The 24,867-nt window shown below is 41.1% G+C and overlaps 1 protein-coding gene across 7 annotated transcripts in view; it reads right to left on the bottom strand.

Annotated features, from left to right (window-relative positions):
* RNF149 (ring finger protein 149) overlaps positions 1-23,443 on the bottom strand; it is a 34,935-nt gene extending 11,492 nt beyond the window's left edge. For all 7 annotated transcript variants that reach the window (XM_049651346.1, XM_049651345.1, XM_049651347.1 and 4 more), the window contains exons 1-5: positions 22,605-23,443; positions 11,175-11,425; positions 10,170-10,238; positions 4,250-4,332; positions 2,002-2,098 (exon numbers count right to left, since the gene is read on the bottom strand). In XM_049651346.1, the coding sequence (XP_049507303.1) occupies positions 2,002-2,098; positions 4,250-4,332; positions 10,170-10,238; positions 11,175-11,425; positions 22,605-23,061 (957 nt within the window). In that variant the 5' untranslated portion in view covers positions 23,062-23,443. The remainder of the gene's footprint in view (positions 1-2,001; positions 2,099-4,249; positions 4,333-10,169; positions 10,239-11,174; positions 11,426-22,604) is intronic.
* Between the last annotated feature and the right edge of the window lie 1,424 nt (positions 23,444-24,867).

Here is a 24,867-nt window from a genome sequence, read left to right as displayed (position 1 = left end):
ATGGACCATCCAGGAGGTTACAACTGCAAATGAAAGGACCACCTCCCAAGTCCATGTGAAGGACTGACAGCAGCTCTCTTACCAGTCATTACCATATGAGAGTGTCATACCTACGAAACCCAATGCAGGATGGGTCACAGGGTTTAAAGAAAATGGCCATTCATCCAAAAAGTAAAAACTAAGGGCAAGACAAGTTAATCTCTTACTATAGGTTTCTGTTCTTCAAAAAAAAATTACTTTCTGAGGACATACTCAAGCTTTCTGAAATTAACATTTTAACAAATATACATACGTAGATATATTTCCCAAAACAAAACTCACAACGATTAAAGTCTCAGTACTAAGTTTAGCGAAATATCTTTATAAAAACTTTTAGGGGGCACCTGAGTGGCTCACCCGGTTGAGCATCTGACTCGATTTTGGCTCGGGTCATCATCTCATGGTTTGCGAGGATGAGCCCGGTGTCAGGCTCTGCACTGACAGTATGGGGCCAGACAGGAAGGGAAAGAGGAAAAGGGAAACCTTTGCCAAGAAAAACATCTGTCAAGCTCCCTGTATTGTATTGGTTAAAATCCTAGGAAGGTGCACTCTCTTGTCTGAGCTACAGGCTCAGTTCACTAAGTTTCAAGTTCACTAAGAAAGCATGTTATGCCCTGCTAAGTAGAGCCATCATTATTAAAAACTATAAACTATAGAAATTCTAGAGGAAAGACAAAATTTCTAGACATTAAAGCGGGTGAAGTTTTCTTTCAATAAGACAGGTCTTGAATGCTGGCCAACCCCCCCCCCCCCCGACGGCTCTTTCTGTGTACCTATGGTGAGGGAGTTCTGGGACTCACACTGAAAAATATAATTCACATAAAATTACAGTAGTAATTAAGGCAGCAGGCTCTCAACTATCTTTCCAAGGCTCACTAAGCTAGAAGATGACAGGGTACCTCGAGGACTATTATGGCTATAAGGTGCATGAAAAACCTCCTTGTGGTCTCTAGCTCTACCATAAACACTATAAATTTTCTAAAAAAAAAAAAATGTTTAGCAATACAAGAAGTTTATTTGATACTTAAATGACTTCTTCCAGAGATCAGTATTTCAAAATTATTTACTGTTTAACAATCAAGAATATTTTAAGACATTAATACATTATACGAAGACTCTAAAAACAATTAAAAATACAGCAATCTAGAGAAATCTTTTTTCCCCCTATGTCTCCCCTTTTGGGTGGGACTACTGGTTAAAAGCTTATACCTAAGAATTAAGCAAGCTGGTGTCTGAAAGCTGATTCCCCAGTAACTAGCTGTGTGACCTAAGCAAGCTACTTGGCTTCTCTAAGCTCAAGTTCCTAATTAGAGAAATAGTACTTACCTCTTAGAGCGGCCTTGAGGACTGCATGTAATAATGTACATAAGGCCCTCAGCACATGGCTGGCTACGATGAAGCACCCCCTTTCACTCTGCCCTCATGTCTCTGTTTTCTGAGGAAGGACCTATGACCACCTGAGTACCACAAACTGACAGAGCAAATTCCACACGGGACCAATTTCCCCAGCAGGATTTGGTTTCGAAAGCCAGGAATCTGAGGCCTTGTGTCAAAGAGTGTTGGCTTCAGTTTCCTCATATGTAACATGTGTGCCTGGAGCCAGAAAATGTAGGAGGCTCCTTTCATTTCAAACTTTATAATTCTTGTTTATATGACACTGATGAGTATATATATATATATTCTGCAGGGCAGCATACCAAAGCTCATTGCTCTAAGCAATTACAAACTCTCTGGAGGGAAGCATCTGGCCGTATTAGTCTATAACCGCAAAGGTAGCAGTTCATTAATTTTTTGGGATGTCTTAAAAATGCATTTTTAATCACGAGGAAAATTTCTTCAGAGAACCACAAACATGTTAGAAGGAGCACTTAATCTGTTCCTCTTGCCTCTGGTCAGTAATGAAATCGCATCACTCAGGAAGAACCGGGGCAGAGATTGAATATAAACAAAAATGTAACAAACCCAATATCCCAGGGCTTTGATGACATCAAGTTTACACATTGGACACGTGCGGTGATCCAAAAGCCATGGGTCAATGCATATTCTATGAAAAATATGCCTAAAAAAATTAAGTATGTGTTAATGTTTTAAAATAAATGTTTATATCTTATTAAGGAAACAACACATTCTACTAACTCACCTTCTCAGAACAAGTTAAGCAACTTCAAATCAACATTCTAGTCTATTCACTTATTCTATGTCATTATCTATTCTATTTCTCATGTTAAACAGAATCTGGAACTTACAGGGAAATCTTCCCTTCACTCCACAAAAACAGCACGGTTTATTTTTGCTTCATGCTAGGCTATATTTTTATGTGCCCCTGTAACTTACTTAAAAGCCTTTTGGGAATAAATGTGGCATAAGTAAACCAAGAGCAATAAACTTATCCTGAACTCAGAGTATCTTATAGAAGTTCAAGAAATGAATCAAATGGAAATACAGCAAAATATAAACAGATCGTCTTAGACTGTAGGCTTAAAAGAAAGCACTTAATTTCTGTCTTAACTGTGTTTTTGTATACTCCATGTTTTTCTAAAATGATCACTTTCAGAATCAAAAAGAAAAAAAGAAAAATTGCCTACATATTTTCTTTTACTGATTTGTCTTAGTTGGCTCACTTTGCCTCCTACCTGGTGAATCTGACTTCTATACATGGTGAAGATACAGAGTCAGGAGAATGGGTACAGTACCCATGGCTCCAGTGACCACTGTGTGACGTGATGCTGGCAGTCTGAACCAGCTGTTCAACCTCTCTGTATCTACACCCCAGGCTGTTCTCAGCAGCCGACATGCAGTGTGCTTACAACCGTGCTGGGCACAGGAAATACTGAGCAACTGTTATCACTATTAATGCTGTTGTTTGAAGACCTCTTCTTCATACAGAAGTCTGACAGCACAGTTAAAGATAAAAGAACTTAATTACAGAATACAGTCTAGCCCAGCTTGTCTTCTGTCCTTTCCATCCTCAAATTGAAACTGAAGCTGACTGACCCAATGGAATGATTTTTACAGAAACACAAAGGAAACGTGTTGGCTTTATTGCAAAATTTGTTAAATAAAGCATGGGAGAAAATGGGGAGAAACAAGTAAAAACCCCAGATCAGGAGACCAGGAAATGTGCACATGCAACATGTCTGCTTGTGAGGGTCAAGTATGAAACCCAGCTCAGCTATCAGGACAGATCTGGTGTCACAAAGGAAGTGAGCCTCAGGCCGCTCACTTGTGCTGTATCCCAAGCATTATTTTTAAGTCAGAAAGACTGGCCCTAAAGCATCCTACAGTAAAAATCCTTTCTGATTTTAATAACTTTCTACAGGACATACTGACCCAATACATTAAGTGCCCACCACACCAACTTCATATAAAAGCCTGCAGACTGAAGTTAGCGATCTTTATTCTGGAAACTTTTGTTATTCTGATATTTATTTGTTTTCTCTACAGAATTACTGAGAACTTAATCTACTATAGAGTACTTATATATAAATACTGAAGTACTTTGTAAACACAAAGCAAACCATAATTACATATTAACTTCTGACCTATTTCTCCAATAGGTGAGAAGTATAATTAAAACTGATCAGACTCTAAAGTATATTGTCATTTTGTACATCTTTCTGGTAACAGCCATTCTTCTAAATGGTTATCAATAAAGTATCCCATTATTTAATTAAAAAAAAAAAAAAGGAAAGCTTGACTTCCCATTGCTAAAGCAAAGCCCCTAGCATACCTAAAGCAAGAAATATTTATTTGGCAGAACCTACCTAAAGCACTACACCCCAGCATGCAAACAATAGCAGACCACTGCCCTCCCCGATCGACTCTCTGCTAACTATACCTGGCCGCCCCCCTTGGGGTCCTTCACCAGTCATGCTTCAGTCTCCTTACTCCGACACAGCATATCTTGCATGGCTAAATGTGGGATGGGATTCCCAGGTTCCTAATGAAGCCTGCTTTAGACTAGAAGCCAAACAAAGATACATAATGGGTCTGTCTTAGGACCTGAAGCGTCCTAAGCAATTTGAAGGCAATATAATCCAAATCCAGGAGCCTCGAAGGCTCCAGCTTCCTTCCTAAAAGATGAGACGATCACAAGATCATCACATGATAGCAAGATCCTTACATCATAAAAAAACACGTTAACACTTTTGTCGGAAACCTGAAACATAGTGGGTAGTTTGCAGCGTCTCAGGAAGTAACAAGGACGTACTTGCATGGCAGAATTCTGATAACATCCTTCACTTTAAAATTCTCAATACACACCGCACAGTTTTCTGCATCAACGTCGACTCCCTGTAAAGAGGAAAGAAAAGAGTTCACTACATCCTTGCTACACGGTCTATGCTTAGTAAAACTCATCACGTCCTGGCTAAAACAATGACCAATTCTATACTACAGGGGTGCAGCCGGAAACTAAACACAATCTTTTCCCCACTGTCCAGAGATTTTTTACAGAAGCTGCCTGAAAAGGAAAAAATGTCATTGTCTACCTAATCAGACACCAACAGTTTTTAGCTACTAGGGGAGTGTTCATGTGTCTTTAATGTTCACGTTTTAAGGGTTATGGAAATAAATGTACATGCTTGCTTTACAATGGTAAGTTATTTTTCAAATGTAAAACTTATAAGGAGGATTAATATCCAATAAGATACTCATTTCTAGAATCATTAAAAACTAACAAAAAATCACTAGAATTTGCTAAAGAACATGGTTTCAACTTGTAAATGAGAAACACAAATGGCTAAATATCTGAAACTGTTCACCTCACTAGTGATAAAAGAATCACAGATTAAAGTCAATTACTGTTTTTCTTTTTTTTTTCTTTTTAAATTTTTTTATGTTTATTTATTTTTGAGAGAGAGAGAGGCAGAGTGTGAGCAAGGGAGGGGCAGAGAGAGAGAGGGAGACACAGAATCCGAAGTAGGTTCCAGGCTCTGAGCTGTCAGCACAGAGCCTGACATGGGGCTTGAACTCATGAACCATTAGATCATGACCTGAACCAAAGTCAGACGCTTAATTGACTGAGCCACCCAAGCACCCCTCAATTACTGTTTTTCATCCATCAAATTAACAAAGGCAAAAAGAAATAAAATGTGCTGGAGAGGAAAAGTCTTGTGACAAAATTCCCACTTCTAAGAATCTATGAATCACAGACCTTTTTGGTGGTATCAGCTTTCCCCCCGTTTCCCTGGGTACCCCCCATATTAAACCACCTGGCCTCAACCAATCAACCAAAGCAGGCATGGCCAGAGTGGTCATCTGACCCAAGACAGGCCAATGAGACTCTCTTTGATTCCGGGATAGATTCAGAAATTACAACCAGTGTCTGCATGTAGCTGCAACTTTAGCAAGTGGATTGTATGGGAACATGGCTACCCTGTCCTTATGTAATTATTTAAAAATACCCTGAGCCATGTGTATCACTTGCTAGCAAGCAAGCAGTAAACACTGATTATTATTATCAAAGATTATATGAAAATTTCTTAACATTTAAAATGGTATGGTACCACTAAAGTAAATATTATCACTTGTTTTATCATATGCCATGCAAAAGTAATGAAATAATTTAAGTTTATTTATTTATTTTATGAGAGAGAAGAGAGCATGCACACAAGGAAAGGGCAGAGAAAAGAGGGAGAAAGAATCCCGAGCAGGCTCAATCTTACAAACATTGGGATCATGACCTGAGCCAAAATCAAGAGTCAGACGCTTAGCCAACTGACTGGGCTAGCCAGGTGCCCCATGATGAAATAATTTTTAAAGCCCCTAATGGTTTGCCAGCTTACACATTACTGTGAATGCACCCATAAGAAAAGAAAAACTAGAAAACAAACCTGTCTCTAGAACTGGACATCATGTAGATTTAAGAAAACACACTTTTCAGTGTTTTCAGTTCTGATGATCAAAATCATCAGAAAATCTATGTATTTGGTGCCCGGCTGGCTCATTCGAAGAAGCATGCGACTCTTCGGTCTCAGGGTGGTGAGTCTGAGCCCCATTTGGGGTGTACAGATTAAAGAAATAAAACTTAACAAAAAAACAAAAAGAAAAAAAGAAAGTAAGAAAGAAAGAAAACCCATTTATGTACCTCACAGGCCATTTAGGGATCCTTTTTTTTAAAAAAAAAGTTTGTTTATTTTTGAGAGAGACAGAGACAGAATGCGAGTGGGTTAGGGGCAGAGAGAGAGGGACACACAGAATCCAAAGCAGGCTCCAGGCTTCGAGCTGTCAGCACAGAGCCTGACATGGGGCTTGAATTCACAAGCTATGAGATCATGACCTGAGCCCAACTCAGACGCTCAACCGACTGAGCCACCCAGGTGCCCCTAGGGATCCCTTTTTAACCATTATTTTGACAACTTAAAAAAATTTTTTTTTTTTAACATTTATTCATTAAAAAAAAATTTTTTTTTTAACGTTTATTTATTTTTGAGACAGAGCATGAACGGGGGAGGGGCAGAGAGAGAGAGGGAGACACAGAATCGGAAACAGGTTCCAGGCTCTGAGCCATCTGCCCAGAGCCTGACGCGGGGCTCGAACTCACGGACCGGGAGATCGTGACCTGAGCCGAAGTCGGACGCTTAACCGACTGAGCCACCCAGGCGCCCCAACATTTATTCATTTTTGAAAGACAGAGCATGAGCGGGGAAGGGGCAGAGAGAGGGAGAGACACAATCTGAAGCAGGCTCCAGGCTATGAGCTGTCAGCACAGAGTCTGATACGGGGCTCAAACCCATGAACGGTGAGATCATGACCTGAGCCTAAGTCAGACGCTCAACTGACTGAGCCACCCAGGCGCCCCTATTTTGACAACTTTCAAAAACAGTGGAATCATATTTTCAAAAATGTTCTATTTAAAATATGCTCTGTATAGGAAGAGGATATCAATTTACTTATGTTCTCAAAGATTCAATTCAGTATATTATACATATAAGCCTCTGTTTTCTCATATTTATAGACTGAGACTTCCTGCTATGGAGTAAAAGACATTTTCTCAGGGGAACATAAAACTACATGCTACTCAAGTAACAGGCCACATCTAATGCATGTACAGTTTGTTACAGGCTTTCACTGGAGACTCTCTCCCCAAGGACCCTCAGTGATCTGTACATCAGGTGCTAAACCTAAGCTGTGACATGAGAAACTTCTATTATTTATTTTTTTACTTTTTCTGTTCAGTACACATCTGCATGGGAAGAAACCAGTACCCTGCACAAACTATTAAAATTCAACTGTTACTTCTGTTTAAGGCATGAGGGAAAGAATGGCAGCCAACGATGTAATTCCAAGAGTATCTCCATATTAATATTCTAAATAACCCATTAATATCAGAAGCCAAAGTTAAAAAAAAAATCAAAGGCCTATATTTAATGAGTATTATGTTTTCCTCGCCCTCCTCCCCTTCCCCCTCCTCCTCCTTCTTCTTCTAAAGATTTTATTTTTAAGTAATCTCTACATCCAGGATGGGGCTTGACTCTACAACCATAAGATCAAAAGTCTCATGCTGCACTGACTAAGGCAGCCAGGAGCCTCTAATGAGTATTATTTGTTTTAAACCTTTAAGTTGGTCAGAAGAGATACATACAATAAGTATGGTTATTTTTGAAGGGGGAAGAGAGAGTGGAATAAGTGAAGTCTCAACAATTTGGTGAGATGTAAGAAAAAAGAAAAAAAAAGGGGGGGGGGAGCACTTGGGTGGCTCAGAGCGTCTGACCTCAGCTCAGGTCATGGTCTGTGAGTTTGAGCCCAGCATAGGGCCCTGTGCTTATAGCTTGGAGTCTGGAGCCTGCTTAGGACTCTGTGTCTCCCTCTTTCTCTGCCCCTCCCCCACTCATGCTCTGTTTCTTTATCTCTGAAAAATGAATAAACCTTTAAAAACAAAAACATGGCACAAAAACACTCAGATCAATGGAACACAACAGAGAACCCAGAAATGGACCCACAAACGTATGGCCAACTAATCTTTGACAAAGCAGGCAAGACTATCCAATGGAATAAAGACAGTCTCTTCAGCAAGCGATGCTGGGAAAACTGGACAGTGACATGCAGAACAATGAACCTGGACCACTTTCTTACACCATACACAAAAATAAACTCAAAATGGATGAAAGACCTCCATGTAAGACAGGAAGCCATCAAAATCCTTGAGGAGAAAGGAGGCAAAAACCTCTTTGATCTTGGCCACAGCAACTTCTTAACACGTCTCCAAAGGCAAGGGAAACAACTGCAAAAATGAACTACGGGGACCTCATCAAAATAAAAAGCTTCTGCACAGAGAAGGAAACAATCAGCAAAACTAAAAGGCAACTGACAGAATGGGAGAAGATATTTGCAAACGACATATCAGATAAAGGGTTCGTATCCAAAATCTATAAAGAACTTATCAAACTCAACACCCAAAAAACAAATAATCCAGTGAAGAAATGGGCAAAAGACATGAATAGACACTTCTCCAAAGAAGACATCCAGATGGCCAACTGACACATGAAAAAATGCTCTACATCACTCATCATCAGGGAAATACAAACCAAAACCACGAGATACCACCTCACACCTGTCAGAATGGCTAACATTAACAACTCAGGCAACAACAGATGTTGGCAAGGATCCGGAGAAAGAGGATCTCTTTTGCACGGCTGGTGGGAATGCAAACTGGTGCAGCCACTCTGGAAAACAGTATGGAGGCTCCTCAAAAAACTAAAAATAGAACTACCCTACAACCCAGCAACTGCACTAGTAGGTATTTATCCAAGGGATACAGGGATGCTGTTTCGAAGAGGGCACTTGCACCCCAATGTCTATAGCAGCACTATCAACAATAGCCAAAGTATGGAAAGAGCCCAAATGTCCATTGATGGATGAATGAATAAAGAAGAAGTGGTATCTATATACAATGAAGCATTACTCGGCAATCAAAAAGAATGAAATCTTGCCATTTGCAACCAAGTGGATGGAACTGGAGGGTATTATGATAAGTGAAATTAGTCAGAGAAAGACAAATATCATATGACTTCACTCATATGAGGACTTTAAGACACAGAACAGATGAACACAAGGGAAGGGAAGCAAAAATAATATAAAAACAGGGAGGGGGACAAGACATGAGACTCTTAAATATGGAAAAGAAACAGAGGGTTACTAGAGGAGTTGTGGGAGGGGGGATGGGCTAAATGGGTAAGGGGCATTAAGGAATCTACTCCTGAAATCACTGTTGCACTATATGCTAACTAATTTGGATGTAAATTAAAAAAATAAAATTTTAAAAAATGATAAAAACAAAAACAAAGACAAAAACAAAAAACAACGGAACCAACCAAGTCAACCAACAAGTCAACATGGTTATCCACACTTTACAGCACAGAAGACAGACTAATAAAGTAAATACTACTTCATTAGCAACTGTTTTCCTTTTAAAGAATCAATCCTCTAAGAATCTGAGGTTCTAGATTAGGATCTGTCCTATTCCAAAAATGCTTTAAAACTCTGGTATGATTTTGACCTTTTCAGTCTCATGTTGGCCATGTCAAAATGTTTTTTTTTAAAAAGTAGTTTTCAGTACATCTGTTCTCCCCCTCTCCACAAATCCCAGTATTTTTTCCCTGCAATTAAGGGAATCAGAGAGAATGGATACACAGCCTTAGATTTAACAGAAATGAATTTAAACTATCAAAGGTCTATGGTCTAACAGAACTTGAAGTTCTTTAGGTTCCTTAGAGTCATCTGGGACTGACCAACAGGAAGAACTTTCTTAGCAAATGAACATACCGGTCCTGTCCAGTATGGTAGCAACCAGCCAATGGGGCCATTTGAGTATTTGCAATGTAGTTAGTGTGACTCAGGAATTGAATTGTAAGTTCAATTTCATTCTTTTAAATTATAATAGCTATATATGACTAAAGGCTACCCTATCTGATGGCACAGGTCTGGAAGGCTCTTCACATGTGCAAAGGAGTATTTCTGCCAACCCTTCTCCAAAATGAAACATGTATGCAACTTAGTTCTAACTCAAACCAGCCAAAACTCCACATAGTCAAGGTGAGTTTAACAGAATGGAAAGTTTTACTTAGACATATAAACAGATACGTACTTTAAAAGAAGCAAACAAAAAAAAAACCTCATGAAAATATTACCTTTTCTCCATGCTTTACAGTATGAAGTGGAAGCTGGCCAATAATTTTCTTAGCTTCTTTTCTATGACTCTTAGGTAGGAAAAATATCATCATTAAAAATTTTAAGTCACTATTTTCAAAAATTTACATAAGCTTGTAGAAAAAGCTTCATTTAAAAAACAAAGTTGAATGACTACAATGAAAATAACAAAAACTAATATTTACATCCTAATGTATAAAATAGCCACATATAACTTAAAGAGATGTTTGATCAAGAATACTGATTTTCAACTCCATGTCTGAGGAAGAAACCAATTCTCACGTTTAAATGTTGGCAAGAGAGGAGTAAGCTGAGGATCGGGGCCCCACATATTCATCAATATATTAACGTCTGTCCCTAAAATGAAGGCAGCTTCCTATGCAGCAGGTGCCAGATGACCCAGAAACGACTACCAGATGCCAGACGACTACCAAAGCCAGAGAGGGTGGCTTTTCAAGACAACAGGATAAGCATGAAATTCAAAGGCCTGTCTTTGGAAGCCTCTGGCTCTTCTTTTACTGCCCTCCTCTTTGTTGTGACAGAGACACTGTCTCTCTGCAGAAAAATTGCCTTGAAAGTTGCCCCACAATGGAAGCCGGGAAGGCCTTCCCACTCTGCTCCTTGCCTTCAGGCCTAGTGTTCTTTTATTTTAAACACAGAACCAGGTCCACTCTACCTCAGGCCTATTTATTACCTCTTTATGTCTGAAAAAGGCAAAGATGGTATCTGCAGGAGCAAAACACGCAAAAAGTGGCCCCATTTAAAGGTATTTAATATCCTACAGAACAGAAAATTTAATATATTCTAATTAAAAAGTTATTTTCAAAAAGTTGTGTTGTAATTAAACAGTATGAGTGAAAATGAAATTAAGAATATGGTCCAAAAAAAAAAAAAACCCTCAAATGTAACTTAAAGACAATATATATGAGAAATATTTATGAGCTATCTTTTAAAAAGCAAAGTTAAAAAGAATTATCCATAATTACCTGACTTCCAAACTGTGAGCCAGTGTATAGGAAACGCTGTATATAGTAAAATATCAGCCAGGCTAACGAGATAATCATCATGGTGATAAAGGCAATGGCCACAAATACCACAGACTGACCACTGATGAACTCCTGCACATGACGGGTGCCAACTCCTATGGTCATTTTGACTGCAATGCCTTTCTGCACCAGATCCAAAATTTCTCTTCCTTTTGGGTAGCTAACCATAATGACCACTATATTTCCTGTTCCTGGAGGAAAGAACAAAAAAAGTCAATATGAAGAACACAAAATAAGACACAGAAAAAGGTTAAGAGAAATAGAAGAATACTACAGTCTGTCCACATATAACCATCCCAAAACTTCCAAAAATGTTTAATTTTCAAGGAAAACTGGTCCCAAAAGCGAAAACAGACTGATTACATTAGAAGTAAAATAGGTCTTAAGGCACCTGGGTGGCTCAGTCAGTTAAGCGTCCAACTCTAGATCTTGGCTTAGGTCATGATCTCACGAGTTCATGAGATTGAGCCCCAGTCAGGCTCTGTGCTAACAGCATGGGGTCTGCTTAGATTCTCTTTCTCCCCTCCCCCGCTCATGCTCACAGGCACACTCTCTATCAAAATAAATAAACTTGAAAAAAAATAAAGAAGTAGAATAAGTCTCTAAAAACTACCCCCAAAAGTTAAGAGCGCCATTCAATTTCACAGGTGAATTCTACCACCAAACCTTTAAGTAAAACCAATAGTACTAAAATTGTTCCACAGATTAAAAAAATTAAAAAGGAAGTTTAGAAATTATTTCTAGAGAATAAAACCAAACATGGGAGTGAAACCAAAAGAACCATACAGACTAATTTCACTTATGAACATTAATACATGATGCCCAAAGCATGCCTATTAAACACAAGGAGGCATCTGAGAATTTCTACTATAATCACTATTATTTAACATTGGTCCGAAGACATGAGCAGACATAATACAATAATACAATAATAATAATAATAATAATAATAGGAAAGAATGGGTAAAGATGGGTGAATTCCATCTGTAGATTAATAACCATAAAATATCAGTAGTATTCTTTATTTTTTTTTTAATGTTTATTGTTGAGAGAGAGACAGTGTGTGTGTATGTACATGAACACGGGAGGCAGAGAGAGAGAGAGAGAGAGAGAGAGAGAGGGGGGGGGGGGGGGGGGGGGAGGAATGAATTACAAGCAGGCTCTGTGATACCAGTGCAGAACTCGATGTGGGGTTCAAACTCACAAACTATCATGACCTGAGCTGAATTGGACGCTTAACTGACTGAGCCACCCAGGTGCCCCTTGAGGCCCCCTCAAGATTTAAGTATTCTTAAATCCTTAAGTGCTGTTTCTGAAGTTCATTAGGAGAAAACAATCAAGAATGATCGGGCAAAAATATTTTTTTTGACTGGGAAAACTTTCTAAACAATAAAACCCAGACTAAACCTTTATAATAAAAGTAATTAAAACAGTGTAGTAGCAGCACAGGAAACAACCAGAATAACGGGGCAGAATCAAAAGTCCAGAAATTAGACTCTAATATATAAAAAAAACCCTCAGTATATGATAAAAATGCAATTTTAAATCACTGGGGTAAAATGGATTACTTTTTTAAAAATAGTATAGGGAAAATTGGGTATTATCTGAGAGAAAAAAAGCTACATCCCTTTCTCACAACTTATGCCAAATAAGTCCCAACTAAATCAAAGATTTAAATATATGAAAAAGAGGAAATATAAACATGAAAATTTTCCATGTGGCTAGAAAAGAGCAAAATCAAGGAGTCAAGATCAAAAGAGCAAATGGTCATCAAGGGGAAAAAAGGCATATAACACAACAAAGACTGAAAACAGTTTCCTGGAAGAGAAAGAGCAACAGAAAAACAAAGGAAATGAAGTCAGTTTGCAGAAAAGATGAATACGTTTTTTTTACATAGCAGCTTCGGCGAGAACTGAATTCACACGCCACAAAATTCACCTCTTTAAAGTGTACAATTCAGTGGTTTTTAGTGTATTCAGCAAAATTGTGCAACCATCACCCTAAATAGAAAACCTGAATGCCTCTGTGGTCACTCCCCAACAAATGGGTTTTAAACACATTAAGTCAGGGTACAGATGAAAACATTAAGCAGATCTTCAACTTATGATGGGTTTACATCCTCAAAACCTATCATAGGTTGAAAATATCCTAAGCAGAAAATGCATTTAATATTCCTTATTGAACATCACACTCAACCAAGCCTACCTTACAAGAGCCTAAGGTTGGGCAAAATCCTCTAACATTAAGCCTGTAAGAAAGTGCTATCTGATGTCATTTATTGAGTACAGTACCAAAACTGAACAGAAGGGTGGTCTGCATGCAGAATGGTTGTATCGGTTGTCGACCTTCGTGATTGTGTGGTGTAGGAGGAGCTGGGGCTGCTGCCACTGCCCAGCATCACAAGAAAGTACTGTAGGGCACATCGCCAGCCCCGGAAAAAATCCAAATTCAAAATTTGAAGTACGGTTTCCACTGAATGTGTATTGCTTTCGTGCCATCATAAGGTCAAAAAATCGTAAATCAAACCATGGTAAGTTGGGGACCATCTGTGTCCATATGATTGGCAAAGATCAAAAAGTTTTGATCCTCTATATTGTCAAGAGTGAGCACAAATCTGCACACCTGCACACTGCAGGGGGGAACTTATTTGTTTATGTATACAGGAACTATCTATAAAGATATTTGTTGTCAAATTTGTTTTCTCTAAGTTTATGGTATCACAATCTAAACGTCCATCAATTGGAAGAGAGTTATATAAATCCTATATAAATACACATAGGATATGTGGGCAGACTGAGGCGGCAACTATTAGCACTGATAGGACTCAACACGACAAAAGAGGAAAAAAGCAAAATGTCAAACTGTGTGGACGAAAGATCTAGATGTCGTATCAATTTAGACTGCCTCTGGAATGTGACCCAGAGTCTAGGGACCCTGACTATGTCTGGAGGGAAAGAGCTGGACACAGTAAAAATTCTGTATCATGTGCACATATTACCTATTCAAAACTAATTTTAAAAATACACATAAAGAATGTTCTCTGGCATCGCTTCGAAACTGATTTATAACGCAATTCTTTTGCAGAGAAACTGAATCTGTAGCAAATCCACTGTGGCTCCCCCGCTGCCATCAGGATTGAGTTACTGAAACACCAGAAGGGCACCCTTCTAAGGTGGCTCCGGCCTGGAGGCCGATCCTCTGACCCGGGCCTCAAAGTGTCACTTAACAAGAACTGTACTGGTCTCCACACTCACACAGTCTGCCGTGTCATCACTGGGGAGACACGCTAAGGGGGAAGGCACTTCCTGCCTTCAGGAAAGCAAACATCTAAAGCTGAGAAAGACAACTACAGAAACAATTATTATGATAGTTACACCACTTGTAATTACACGGCACCTTATAAGCAGAAAGCCTTTTTCATAAATCCCTTTTGGTGGAAAATTTCAAGTATGGACTCAAGTAGAAAGAACAGTTTAATGAACCCTACGTACCTATTTCAGTTAAAAAGTTTTATACAGAAAACAAAACTGTTTCTATGCTATGGTTACAGCCACATAAAACTTCTGGTACAGACATAATGCTCTTTGTGTTAATTGGGGAAAATAACTTTGGAGCACTTTCATATTTATATCTCACATGCAGCAGAAAGAGGCCAAATTACCATTTTACAGATGAGGGTTCTGAAATCTTGAGAGCTGCTCAATGTCATACACCGCATGGAAAAGCCAATCCTTGGGTCTGAAGACCCAGCTCCCACATGGTAAGTCTGCCCTGCCCTCTCCTCATGGGGGACCCAGCCTTCAGAGCCTCACAGGCTGGGTTCAAATCTGACTGTTATCCACTGTCTAGGTCTGGAGAATCTACCCTGAGAGTATTTATTCAGCTATAAAATGAGAATGAGAATTTTTCTATTTTGGACTGTTGCTTATTTAATATGAAAGTAGAATACAAAGAGCTACAGAAATGAAGTGATAATTTTGTCTGAGGTGGGACAGAACTCTTTCCCTGGGAGGACACTTGAACTACATCTTGAAGGACAGACAAGGTTTACCAAGCCAATGAAGGGGGGATTTCTAGGCTGTGAAATCACCATAAAAACCTATTTGGGATGGTGACTGGTCCTGTTTGGTTAATGATAAAAATATAGTGGTCTCCCCCTTATTCACGAAGGATATATCCCAAGACCCCCAGTGGATGTCTGAAACCACAGATAGCACCAAATCCTATATATACTATGCTTTTTTTCCTACACATACCTAAGGTAAAATTTAATTTACAAATTAGGCACAGTAAGACATGAACAACTAATAATAAAGTACAATTACAACATACTACCAAAAAAGTTATGTGAGTGTGGTCTCTCTTAAAATATTTCATACTGTACTCACCCTTCTTGTGATGAAGTAAAACGCCCACATGATAAGATGAAGGGAGGTGAGTGACGTGAACATGATGACCTAACATTAGGCTACTACCAACCTTCTGAGCATAGGTCAGGAGAATCATCTACTTTCAGATCAAGGTTGACTGTGGGTAACTGAAACCATGGAAGCTGAGACCATGGATAAGGGGGGGGGCAACTACTGCATATGTAAAGGTTATCCTGTTGATCTCCTATCCCCAGTGCCTCACACAGAACTTGGCACATAGAAAGTGTTTAATAAATATTTGTTGAATAAATGAATGAATGAATGAATGAATGAGAGGTGGAAGATGAATCGAGATTAGAGAGGTTCTCGAACACCAAATTTTTTTTTTATTTATTTTGAGAGAGAGGGCACATGCATGAGCAGGGAAGGGACAGAGAGAGAAAGAGAGAGAGAATCTTAAGCAGGCTCTGCACTGTTAGCACAGAGCCTGACACAGGACCTGAACTCATGAACTGTGAGATCATGACCTGAGCCGAAATCAAGAGCTGGACGCCCAACCCACTGAGCCACCAGGCACCAAGGACACCAAAATTTTCAAAGGGAGGGGCTATTAACACACAACAATTATCAGAAGGATAACCTGAACTGAAAACACTTGTAATATCTACTTGAAAATTTTTACCTAGGAAACTAAAACAGTTCACTGGGTTAAAAGAAATCATTAAAAAAAAAAAGTGTCTAGGATGACAGCTAAACCATTTGCTATGCTAATTATAGCAGCAAGATTGCTTCTGGGAACCACTTTAAATTAATAAAACTCAGAATGAAGATTCATTCTATCCCATGATTTACTTTTCTGGGACATTTTTTGGGGATGAACTGGAAGCAGGGCAGCTCAGTGAAAATAAATGACCCCAAGGGCTGCCAGGCACAGGCACCTTATTCGGCCCTGCCCTTACCTCCTGATGCACTGCCTCCTCCCTAGGCCAATCCTAGAGAGCCTTAGTGGCACAAAAGAGCAAGTCATAGCTTATTTCTAAACTGAACACCTCTGTTTCTTCACAGGACGCACAGACGCTCAAAGACTTGGGACCGGGGAGAGAAAGCTCTCAAGATTTTTCTTCCTAAGGCCTTAACACTGCTACCAATCATGCTTGTGTAAAAAAATGTCACCTGGTGCAATCCCCCTCCTTCCCCAAAGAATCTATACCTCTCACCATTACAGGGAAACTCCTTGAAGGCAGTTTTATTTTTGTCTTACTTAGCACAAGGTCTGTGTACAGAGAACATGATCATAAACCTGTCAAATAGTAAATACCAAACACAGTACTCTTTAGCAAGCCAAACTATCCATAACATAAAACTCTTCTGTGCCAAAAATAAAATTGCATACGTTTCCGTTTCCTTTCAAATTTCTATGTTCCTCTTACCACTTGGTCAAAAACAAAAAATCCTGTCTTGGGAAATAGTGGGTTCAGGGGTGCCTGAGTGGCTCAGTCACTTAAGCATCTGACTCTCGATTACAGCTCAGGTCACGTTCTCAAGGTTCATGAGTTCCAGCCCCACAGTGAACTCTGTGCTGTCAGTGCAGACAGTGCGGAGCCTGTTTGGGATTCTCTCTCTTCCTACCTCTCTGCCTCTCCCCGGCTTGTGCTTGCTCTCTCTCTCAAAATAAATAAATAAACCTTAAAAAAAAAAAAAATAGTGGGTTCAAAATTCTAGAGTTTACATGTGAGTCTAGTGTACCATTTTGCCTCCCAAAGGAAATTATATAGAGGTGGGAACTACTGAAATATTTAAAGTGGTGGATTAGATTTCTGTTCTAGAAAACTGATTCAGGCAGCAAGAAACACATTTTAGAGTTCCAGAAAAAGAAACCCATGACGTTTCAGGTCTTTCTTTTTTTTTTTTCCTAATAACTTCCATACTCTCTCCACCTTCTGCCCCCAACCTAGGAAATTCCTGGTTACATCTTTGATTCAGCACAAGCTCAACTCAAGGCTGCTCAGAACCACCTACCCCTTTGTGGCTGCAATGCATCAGTGCCTCTTAGACACAGCTTTTTATACACCCACCACAATTTCTTTATAGGTTTCTCTCCCTCACTAGACGAGTACTACCTGCTCTTATTTATTAGTTTTTGTAGCCCAGCATCACACAGTGATGACCTATAGAAGAGTTTCTGTATGCAAATATTGGCTTTCCTTCTATATAGTTGAAATGCCCCAATAAGGAGAATACTATGGACTGCTTTGCAGGAGGAATAGGACACTAAATATGAATGTAAATGTTTCTGAAATTTAAGTTATTATATAAAACAGAAATGTTTTTATGGTTGGCTAGGAAGTGTTGGCAGGACACAAAAACAAATGTTGATTCTTTCCTTGGAATTTAAAATTAGGTTTTGGATAATTCGACTTGCTCAAACATATTTCATATTTGTTGAATATACTATCCACCTCTTTGCAGCGTTCCTAAATGCGTTACTTTATCTCAGGACATCAGCATTTTACAATTCTATTCCTGACACCAACAATGTCCTATAGTCCAACCCCACCTACCACACACACCCAGAGACACCCTTCTCCATCAACGTGTCCTTCAAAATTCAATCTTTCTGGGAACTGTCTCAGCTAATCCCACCTTCTATGTGCCTGTGAGGTGCCATTTCTGTCTTCCTACAGCACCAAAATACATTAATTCAAATCCAAATTTTTGGATCATTTGAGTATAGCATTAAACATCATCAAAAATTTATTATCCATAAAAAACTATTTACCATATTCTGCAAATGCAAAATGCACATCTTCCTTGACGCTAGGGGCTTCTACATCTTTGTCATCTCCCTCCATCCCAACTCTGGCCCCTTCCTCAAACATAGCTCGAAGTCTTGACAGTACTTGGCACTCAGTAAACACCTGTTAACAGAATGTGAACTGTATGCAGAATGAATGAATGAATCTATTTTTAAAAGGTCAAGATTTCAGCTAAAGTGTCATCCTATTTATTACTTAAAGATTATTTAAGTAATCTCTACACTCAACATGGGGCTCAAACTCACTACCCCAAGATCAAGAGTCACATGTTCTACCGACTGAGCCAGTCAGGCATCCCCAAGATCATCCCATTTATTAACTGACAATAACTACACTAAGGCCAATACTCTATAAAAGTTTTTGTTTTAATGATTTGACCTGTACCAATTTTTACTCACCTTAGTCAAAATGACTTCTAGTTACCCTTGCAATACCTGCTTTACGTGTCCTTTCTTTGTTTCCTAAGCATATAATTCCATCAAGGTCCAAACCATATTATCTAGAAAGCTGTTTATCGCTCTTACCATGCCCCAAAGTCCTCAAAGGTAGGCATGTGTCTTATGCATTTCTATCCCTGAGCAAGCACAATAGTTGGCCCAAAGTGGCTGCTCATTATCCTGTCTGCTAAAGTAAAGGAAATTAAGATTAATTAACAGGGGATTAAACAGTCCTTATAGTTGTTCTGATAGAATATTATCTTGATGATTTTTTTTTTTTTAGAACCACAGTAAAAAACTGATTTGAGCCCAAAATATCTTATACTGGATTTAGTAGAGTCAAGCAACAGGTTTAAAAAAAAAAAAAAAAAAAAAAAAAAACTGCTGAAATTCTCCTTGAGATTTGGGAAAAGACTATCACAATTTAATTTTACAAGCAGCCACCTCTACCTATTCTGTAGGACAACAGTGCTACACAGGAACACCCAAACCATTGATATCTGCGGTTTTTACTGTCTCTAGCCACATCCTGACAAAATGCAAGAAACCTAAACTTGACCTGCATTCAAGGTTCTGCGTGACATTTCAAATTCAAGTATGTCAAAGCCAGTTTGTCTTCTGAGTTAATTCCATTCTTTCCATTCTTAATGCTACTCCATTCTCAACAAGTCATGATACATTTGTACCCTTGTCCCCAGTTGGGCCAAGTTGTGTGAAGGTCATTCCTTTCCATTTCTTTGGTCACCACTATAATATTGGCCCTTATACAGATGACCCTTTGAACAACACAGGTTTGAACTGTGTAGATCAACTTATGCAAGGAATGTTTCCAATAAATACAGTACAGTACTGTAAATGTACTTTCCCTTAGGATTTTAATAACATTTTCCTCCTTCTAGCTTACTGCATTGTAAGAATCTGGTATACAATGCATATAACATCCAAAACATATGTTAACTGACTGCTTATGTTATTGATAAAGTGTCCAGTCAACAGGAGGCTATTACTGGTTAAGTTTTGGGGAAGTCAAAAGTTATACGCAGATTTTCAACTGCATGGGAGGTTGGCACCTCTAATCCTTGTGTTGTTGAAGGGTCAACTGTATTTCTACTTAGACTAGCCCAAAAGTCTGACAAGAGTCTCTGAAGATTTTCCTGTCTAATGCCCTGGTCACAATGCTACCAAATTAATCTCCCTTGAAGTCAGTGGCTCAAATGTTGGATGATTCCGTCATCATTTCTCCCCTCAGACATTTGGTATCATCTGGAGACATTTTCAGTTGTCACAACAGGGCACCACTACTGGAATCTAGTAGGTAGAGGCCAGAAACCCTAAACATCCCATAATGCACAGGAAACCTTCTCCCACAACAAAGAATGATCTGGCTATATATACAGATCACCCTGTTACCTTGGGCCAGTTTCCTCATCTGTGAAAAGGGGTTAAAGTACCTACCTCAAAAAGCTGTCAGGAGGATTAAGTGAGCCACACTGTATGAAGAGCACTGAGCACAGTACCTACACACTGGGTACTTTCACACATTTAAAAAAAATTGCTAAAGCTGTGACTTTTGTCTTTTTTCTCAAACAATTACTGTCACAGAAAAGGGACTGAATGGACACTGATAATGGGAATAGAAACAAGAAAAGGATTTCAAATAAACATCGATGAGGTGTTTTTCTGGGCCTGGACAAATTTTGTGTCACTAGTATAAGCAAGCAAGGCGGCTGAACCATTTTTAAAGCAAGTGCTATTAGCCTGGAAAAATGTTAATGTCATTATCAAAAAATGCAGTAAACAAATTTAGAAAATTGTAGCTGATGAGCCTGCCACTGAAGAGAAAAAGTCCTGGGGTACCTGGGTGGCTCATTTGGTTGCGTGTCTGATGCTTGGTTTTGGCTCAGGGCATGATCTCACAGTTTGTGGGTTCAAGTCCCATGTCAGGCTCTGCGCTGACAGTGTGAAGCCCACTTGGGAGTCTCTGACCCTCCCCTGCTCTCTCTCAAAAATAAACAAACATGAAAGGAAGGAAGGAAGGAAGGAAGGAAGGAAGAAAAGGTCCAAATGAAGATGTTGTAGACTCAAAAGAGATTGCAAGGACCCAGAATCAGAATCCTGACACACTAACCTTTTTGACAGAACTACTAAAATTGGGAAAAACCATCAATAGGATGTATCAGGAATGCTCTGTGAAGTCTGATAGGGCTTTTCATGGTAGTCTTATGGAAACATGACTTGGGTACAACAATTAGGTAGACTTGTAATCACTGTAATAATTGCACCAAAGGTGGTGCCTCACCCATTGCCACCACATGAGTGGTTACCTCTTCTCTATCCTGGATACACCACTTCCATCCAATATTAAACATGGCTTACCATTGTTCACCCTACCCTCACTTGCCCTATAGTTTCTGCCCATTTCTCAGGACCTCCTGAGCCCTCCCAAACTTCTTGGAAGAGTTGTTCTAACAGTTTCCATTTTCTCACCTCTCAACTGATTTCCATTCCCATCACTGCTAAAATAGGCCAAATCCAAAGTCACTTTTCTGTCCTCATTCTAGTTAAGTTCTAACTTGCCTTTAAGAAATCAAAACAAAGGGGCGCCTGGGTGGCTCAGTCAGTTAAGCGGCTGACTTTGGTTCAGGTCATGATCTCAACTGCTCGTGAGTTTAAGCCCCGTGCTAACAGCTCAGAGCCTGGAGCTTGATTCAGATTCTGTCTCTGTCTCTCTGCCCCTCCCCTGTTCGCTGTCTGCCTCTCTCAAATATAAAATAAAACATTAAAAAAAAAAAATCAAAGCAGAATGAAAAAGTACAGGAAAAAGGATATCTGACTTGCAACAGCAGCAACTTTAAAAAAGACTTTAATCACAGTAAGTCAAGAGTCATGATCTTAGAAGTCATAACAGAAATATGTCCACTCTGCTGTGTACTGCTCCTATGGGACTCGGAATTCAGTTCTGAGGATGTCTTCTTGCAAAATAAGACTTTTAAACTGTCATCACTGCTTGAAGATAGAACCTGTTGAGGGGAATAGGTGTGTGGGAAGTACTGCCTGGCAAAGAGCAAGATCTTTACTGAATGAACACAACTTGAAAAATTTCATCTGAACTCAAGACTCAAGGAACCTAACTGGCAGTCGCGCCAGTATTAACCTTAATGTAGAGAGCGAGAAAGCATACCTGAACTTAAATCCAGATTTTCTGATTCGAAAGTTTAGAATATTCGGACACGCTTTATTAAAGTGGAGAAAACAAGAGTGCCACCAACCACCACTTTACGTTGGTGAAGGGGCTGCCAGACCTTGGAGCGCGCTAGGAAAGAGCTTCAATTCTCACCCCACCTGACTCTGGGTAACGAAGAATGGAAAGGGACCCATGATTAGCAATCATGAGACCTTCCACCACAATCCTCTTTCGGTGGGTTTTAATTTCCTTCTCTCTCCCCACTGCCCTCCTCCAGATGGCACCTCCCTTCACTTGAAGGGCCCAAGGCGAAGATCTGATTTTGTCTGGACGCCCGTCTAACTTCCTACAGCGTCCCGGGGTGGGGGGGGGTCACAGAGCGCAAACCTAGAGCTTCCCCCGTAGTTCCCAACGGCCAGAGGCCGTCAGAGTCGCGCTCCCGGCCCCTTCGCTGCTTGCCCCTGGGAGGCGGGCGTCAAGGCCGAGGACGAGAGGGCCGCGGGCCATGACTAGGCTGCAGAATTCCCCCCGCCACTTCCCCGCGACCCCCGACCTCGGCTTACCCGCGTGGGACATGGGCACGGTGAGGTTCCCGTGGCTCTCCTCGTTGTAGAGGACCACGGCCGAGGCGTTCCTCCGTGCAGCCACCAGCACCTTGTCCTTGAAGGTGCAGCCACCGCGCGCCACCAGGGCGACCCAGGGCGCGGCTCCACGGCCGCCGGGCGCGGGCACGAGGAAGCGGGTATCTGGCGCGCAGCCCTCGGGGTCGCGATCCGCCGCGCGCGGGACGCCCACCAGGCCCTGCGCGCCCTCCTTGGGCGAGCTGTCGCCGAAGCGGCCGCTCTCCGAGACGCTCCATACGGTGCGGTTCGTGTACGGGTCGACGTACTCGGTGCTCACCACGGCCGAATACCACTCGAACGCCCGCCCACGGGCCCCGGGCGCGCACACAGCCAGCGCCAGCAGCGCCAGCGCGCTGCGGACCCCGACGCCGGCCTCGGGCCGCCGCCGCCACGCCATGGCCCCGCAGCCAGGCAGTCGGGGAGGAGACCGGGCCGGGAGCTGCGCGACTCCCGAGGTCGGGAAGGAGGGCGCGTGCGAGCCGCCAGAGAGCGAGGAAAAGACGCTCTCCGCCGAGCAGCGCAGAACCAGGCCGGGGGGCGGGCGGGGCCGCGGCGCACGCGCACCTGGCGGAACGGGGCGTGGGGCGGGGCTTTTCCTGGCCCCTCCCCGCCGGGGATCCCGGAGCAGCGCGTGCTGGCTTGAGTCAGACCCTCTCAGTGCCTTGAGCTTGTCTGGTTCTGGCGGTTAGGCGGTCCAGTGACGCCGGGACGGGTGCTGGCAACCCACTCGCCGGCTTGCGCCACTGGGGGCCCGGTGGCCAGACGCCGAGCTTGTGTAACAGGACCTCGAGGGCCCCCGAAGCTAGGGGAAGTAGCCGTCGGAGAAACGGGAAGCTCCTCGGCGTGCGGGCCCGGGGGGCATGGGAGCGCGGTTGTGTAGAGTCGTCCAGCGAATGTTTATGAAGAATTTACAGTGGAGGGGCGCCTGGGTGGCTCAGTCGGTTGAGCCTCCGACTTCGGCTCAGGTCATGATCTCCAGCTCGTGGGTTCGAGCCCTGCGTGCGGCTCTGTGCTGACAGCTCGGATCCTGGAGCCTGCTTCGGATTCTGTCTTCCTCTCTGTCTGCCCCTAACCCACTCGCATTCTGTCTCTGTCTCTCTCAAAAATAAATAAACATTATAAATGAATGAATGAATGAATGAATGAATGAATGAATGAATTTCCGTGGAAGGCACTTGGCGGAGGCCTTACTTGTCTAGAACCAAGCTGCACATATTTTCCAGATACGTTTGGTGGCCAATTATTTAATGCTAATTGATACCCTGTAGCTTCTCTCAAGCATTGTGCTCACAACAGCCTTTTCTATTATGGTATTTTATGTGCAATCTGCAGTTTTGAAATAAGTGCATCTAACTACCTATTTAGATGAGCACTTAAATTGTATAGCAGTAAAGTATTTGGAAAGAAATACTGGGCGATAGTCCATTTAAAACTGCCGTGGATACAAAGCCTTATTGCTTCAGGAAAAGTTTAGAACATTAATTTCTGACTGACTCATCTTCCTCCTTCTACAAGGATCTATAATTGAAGGAAGTAGGCTGTTGCCACTCATAGCAGGGTTTTTGTTGAGCCTTAAACCTTCTCACTTTCTCCTTTTTATTATCAGCCTCTCTTGGGCTGTATTTTTAAAGAATGTATTTATTTAAATTCAAGTTAGTTAACATACAGTGTAGTATTGGTTTTAGGAGTAGAACCCAGTGCTCATCCCAACAAGTACCCTCCTTAATGCCCCTCATCCATTTAGCCCATCCCTCCTCTCACCTCCCCTCGTTCTCCATATTTAAGAATCTCTTATGGTTTGCCCCCGTGTTTATCTTGTTTTATTTTTCATTCCCATCCCCTGTGTTCATCTGTTTTGTTTCTTAAATTCCAAAAGAGTGAGATCATATGATACGTATCTTTTTCTGACTTATTTTACTTCTTAGACTGCATTTTATTATTGATTTATTTATGTATTATTAATAAAACCCCATAAAAACATCTGGGCTTTTCTTTTGGGGAGGTTTAAAAAAAATTTTTTTTAATGTTTATTTATTTTTGAAGGAGAGAGAGACAAAGCATGAGCAGGGGAGGGGCAAAGAGAGAGGGAGACACAAAATCCCAAGCAGGCTCCAGGCTCTGAGCTGTCAGCACAGAGCCCCATGCGGGGGCTCCAGCCCACAAATGGTGAGATATGACCTGAGCTGAAGTCGGACACTTAACT

Source organism: Panthera uncia, assembly GCF_023721935.1.
Source record: "Panthera uncia isolate 11264 chromosome A3 unlocalized genomic scaffold, Puncia_PCG_1.0 HiC_scaffold_11, whole genome shotgun sequence".
Classification (NCBI taxonomy): Eukaryota; Metazoa; Chordata; class Mammalia; order Carnivora; family Felidae; genus Panthera; species Panthera uncia.
This window is presented reverse-complemented; position numbering and strand designations above follow the sequence as displayed.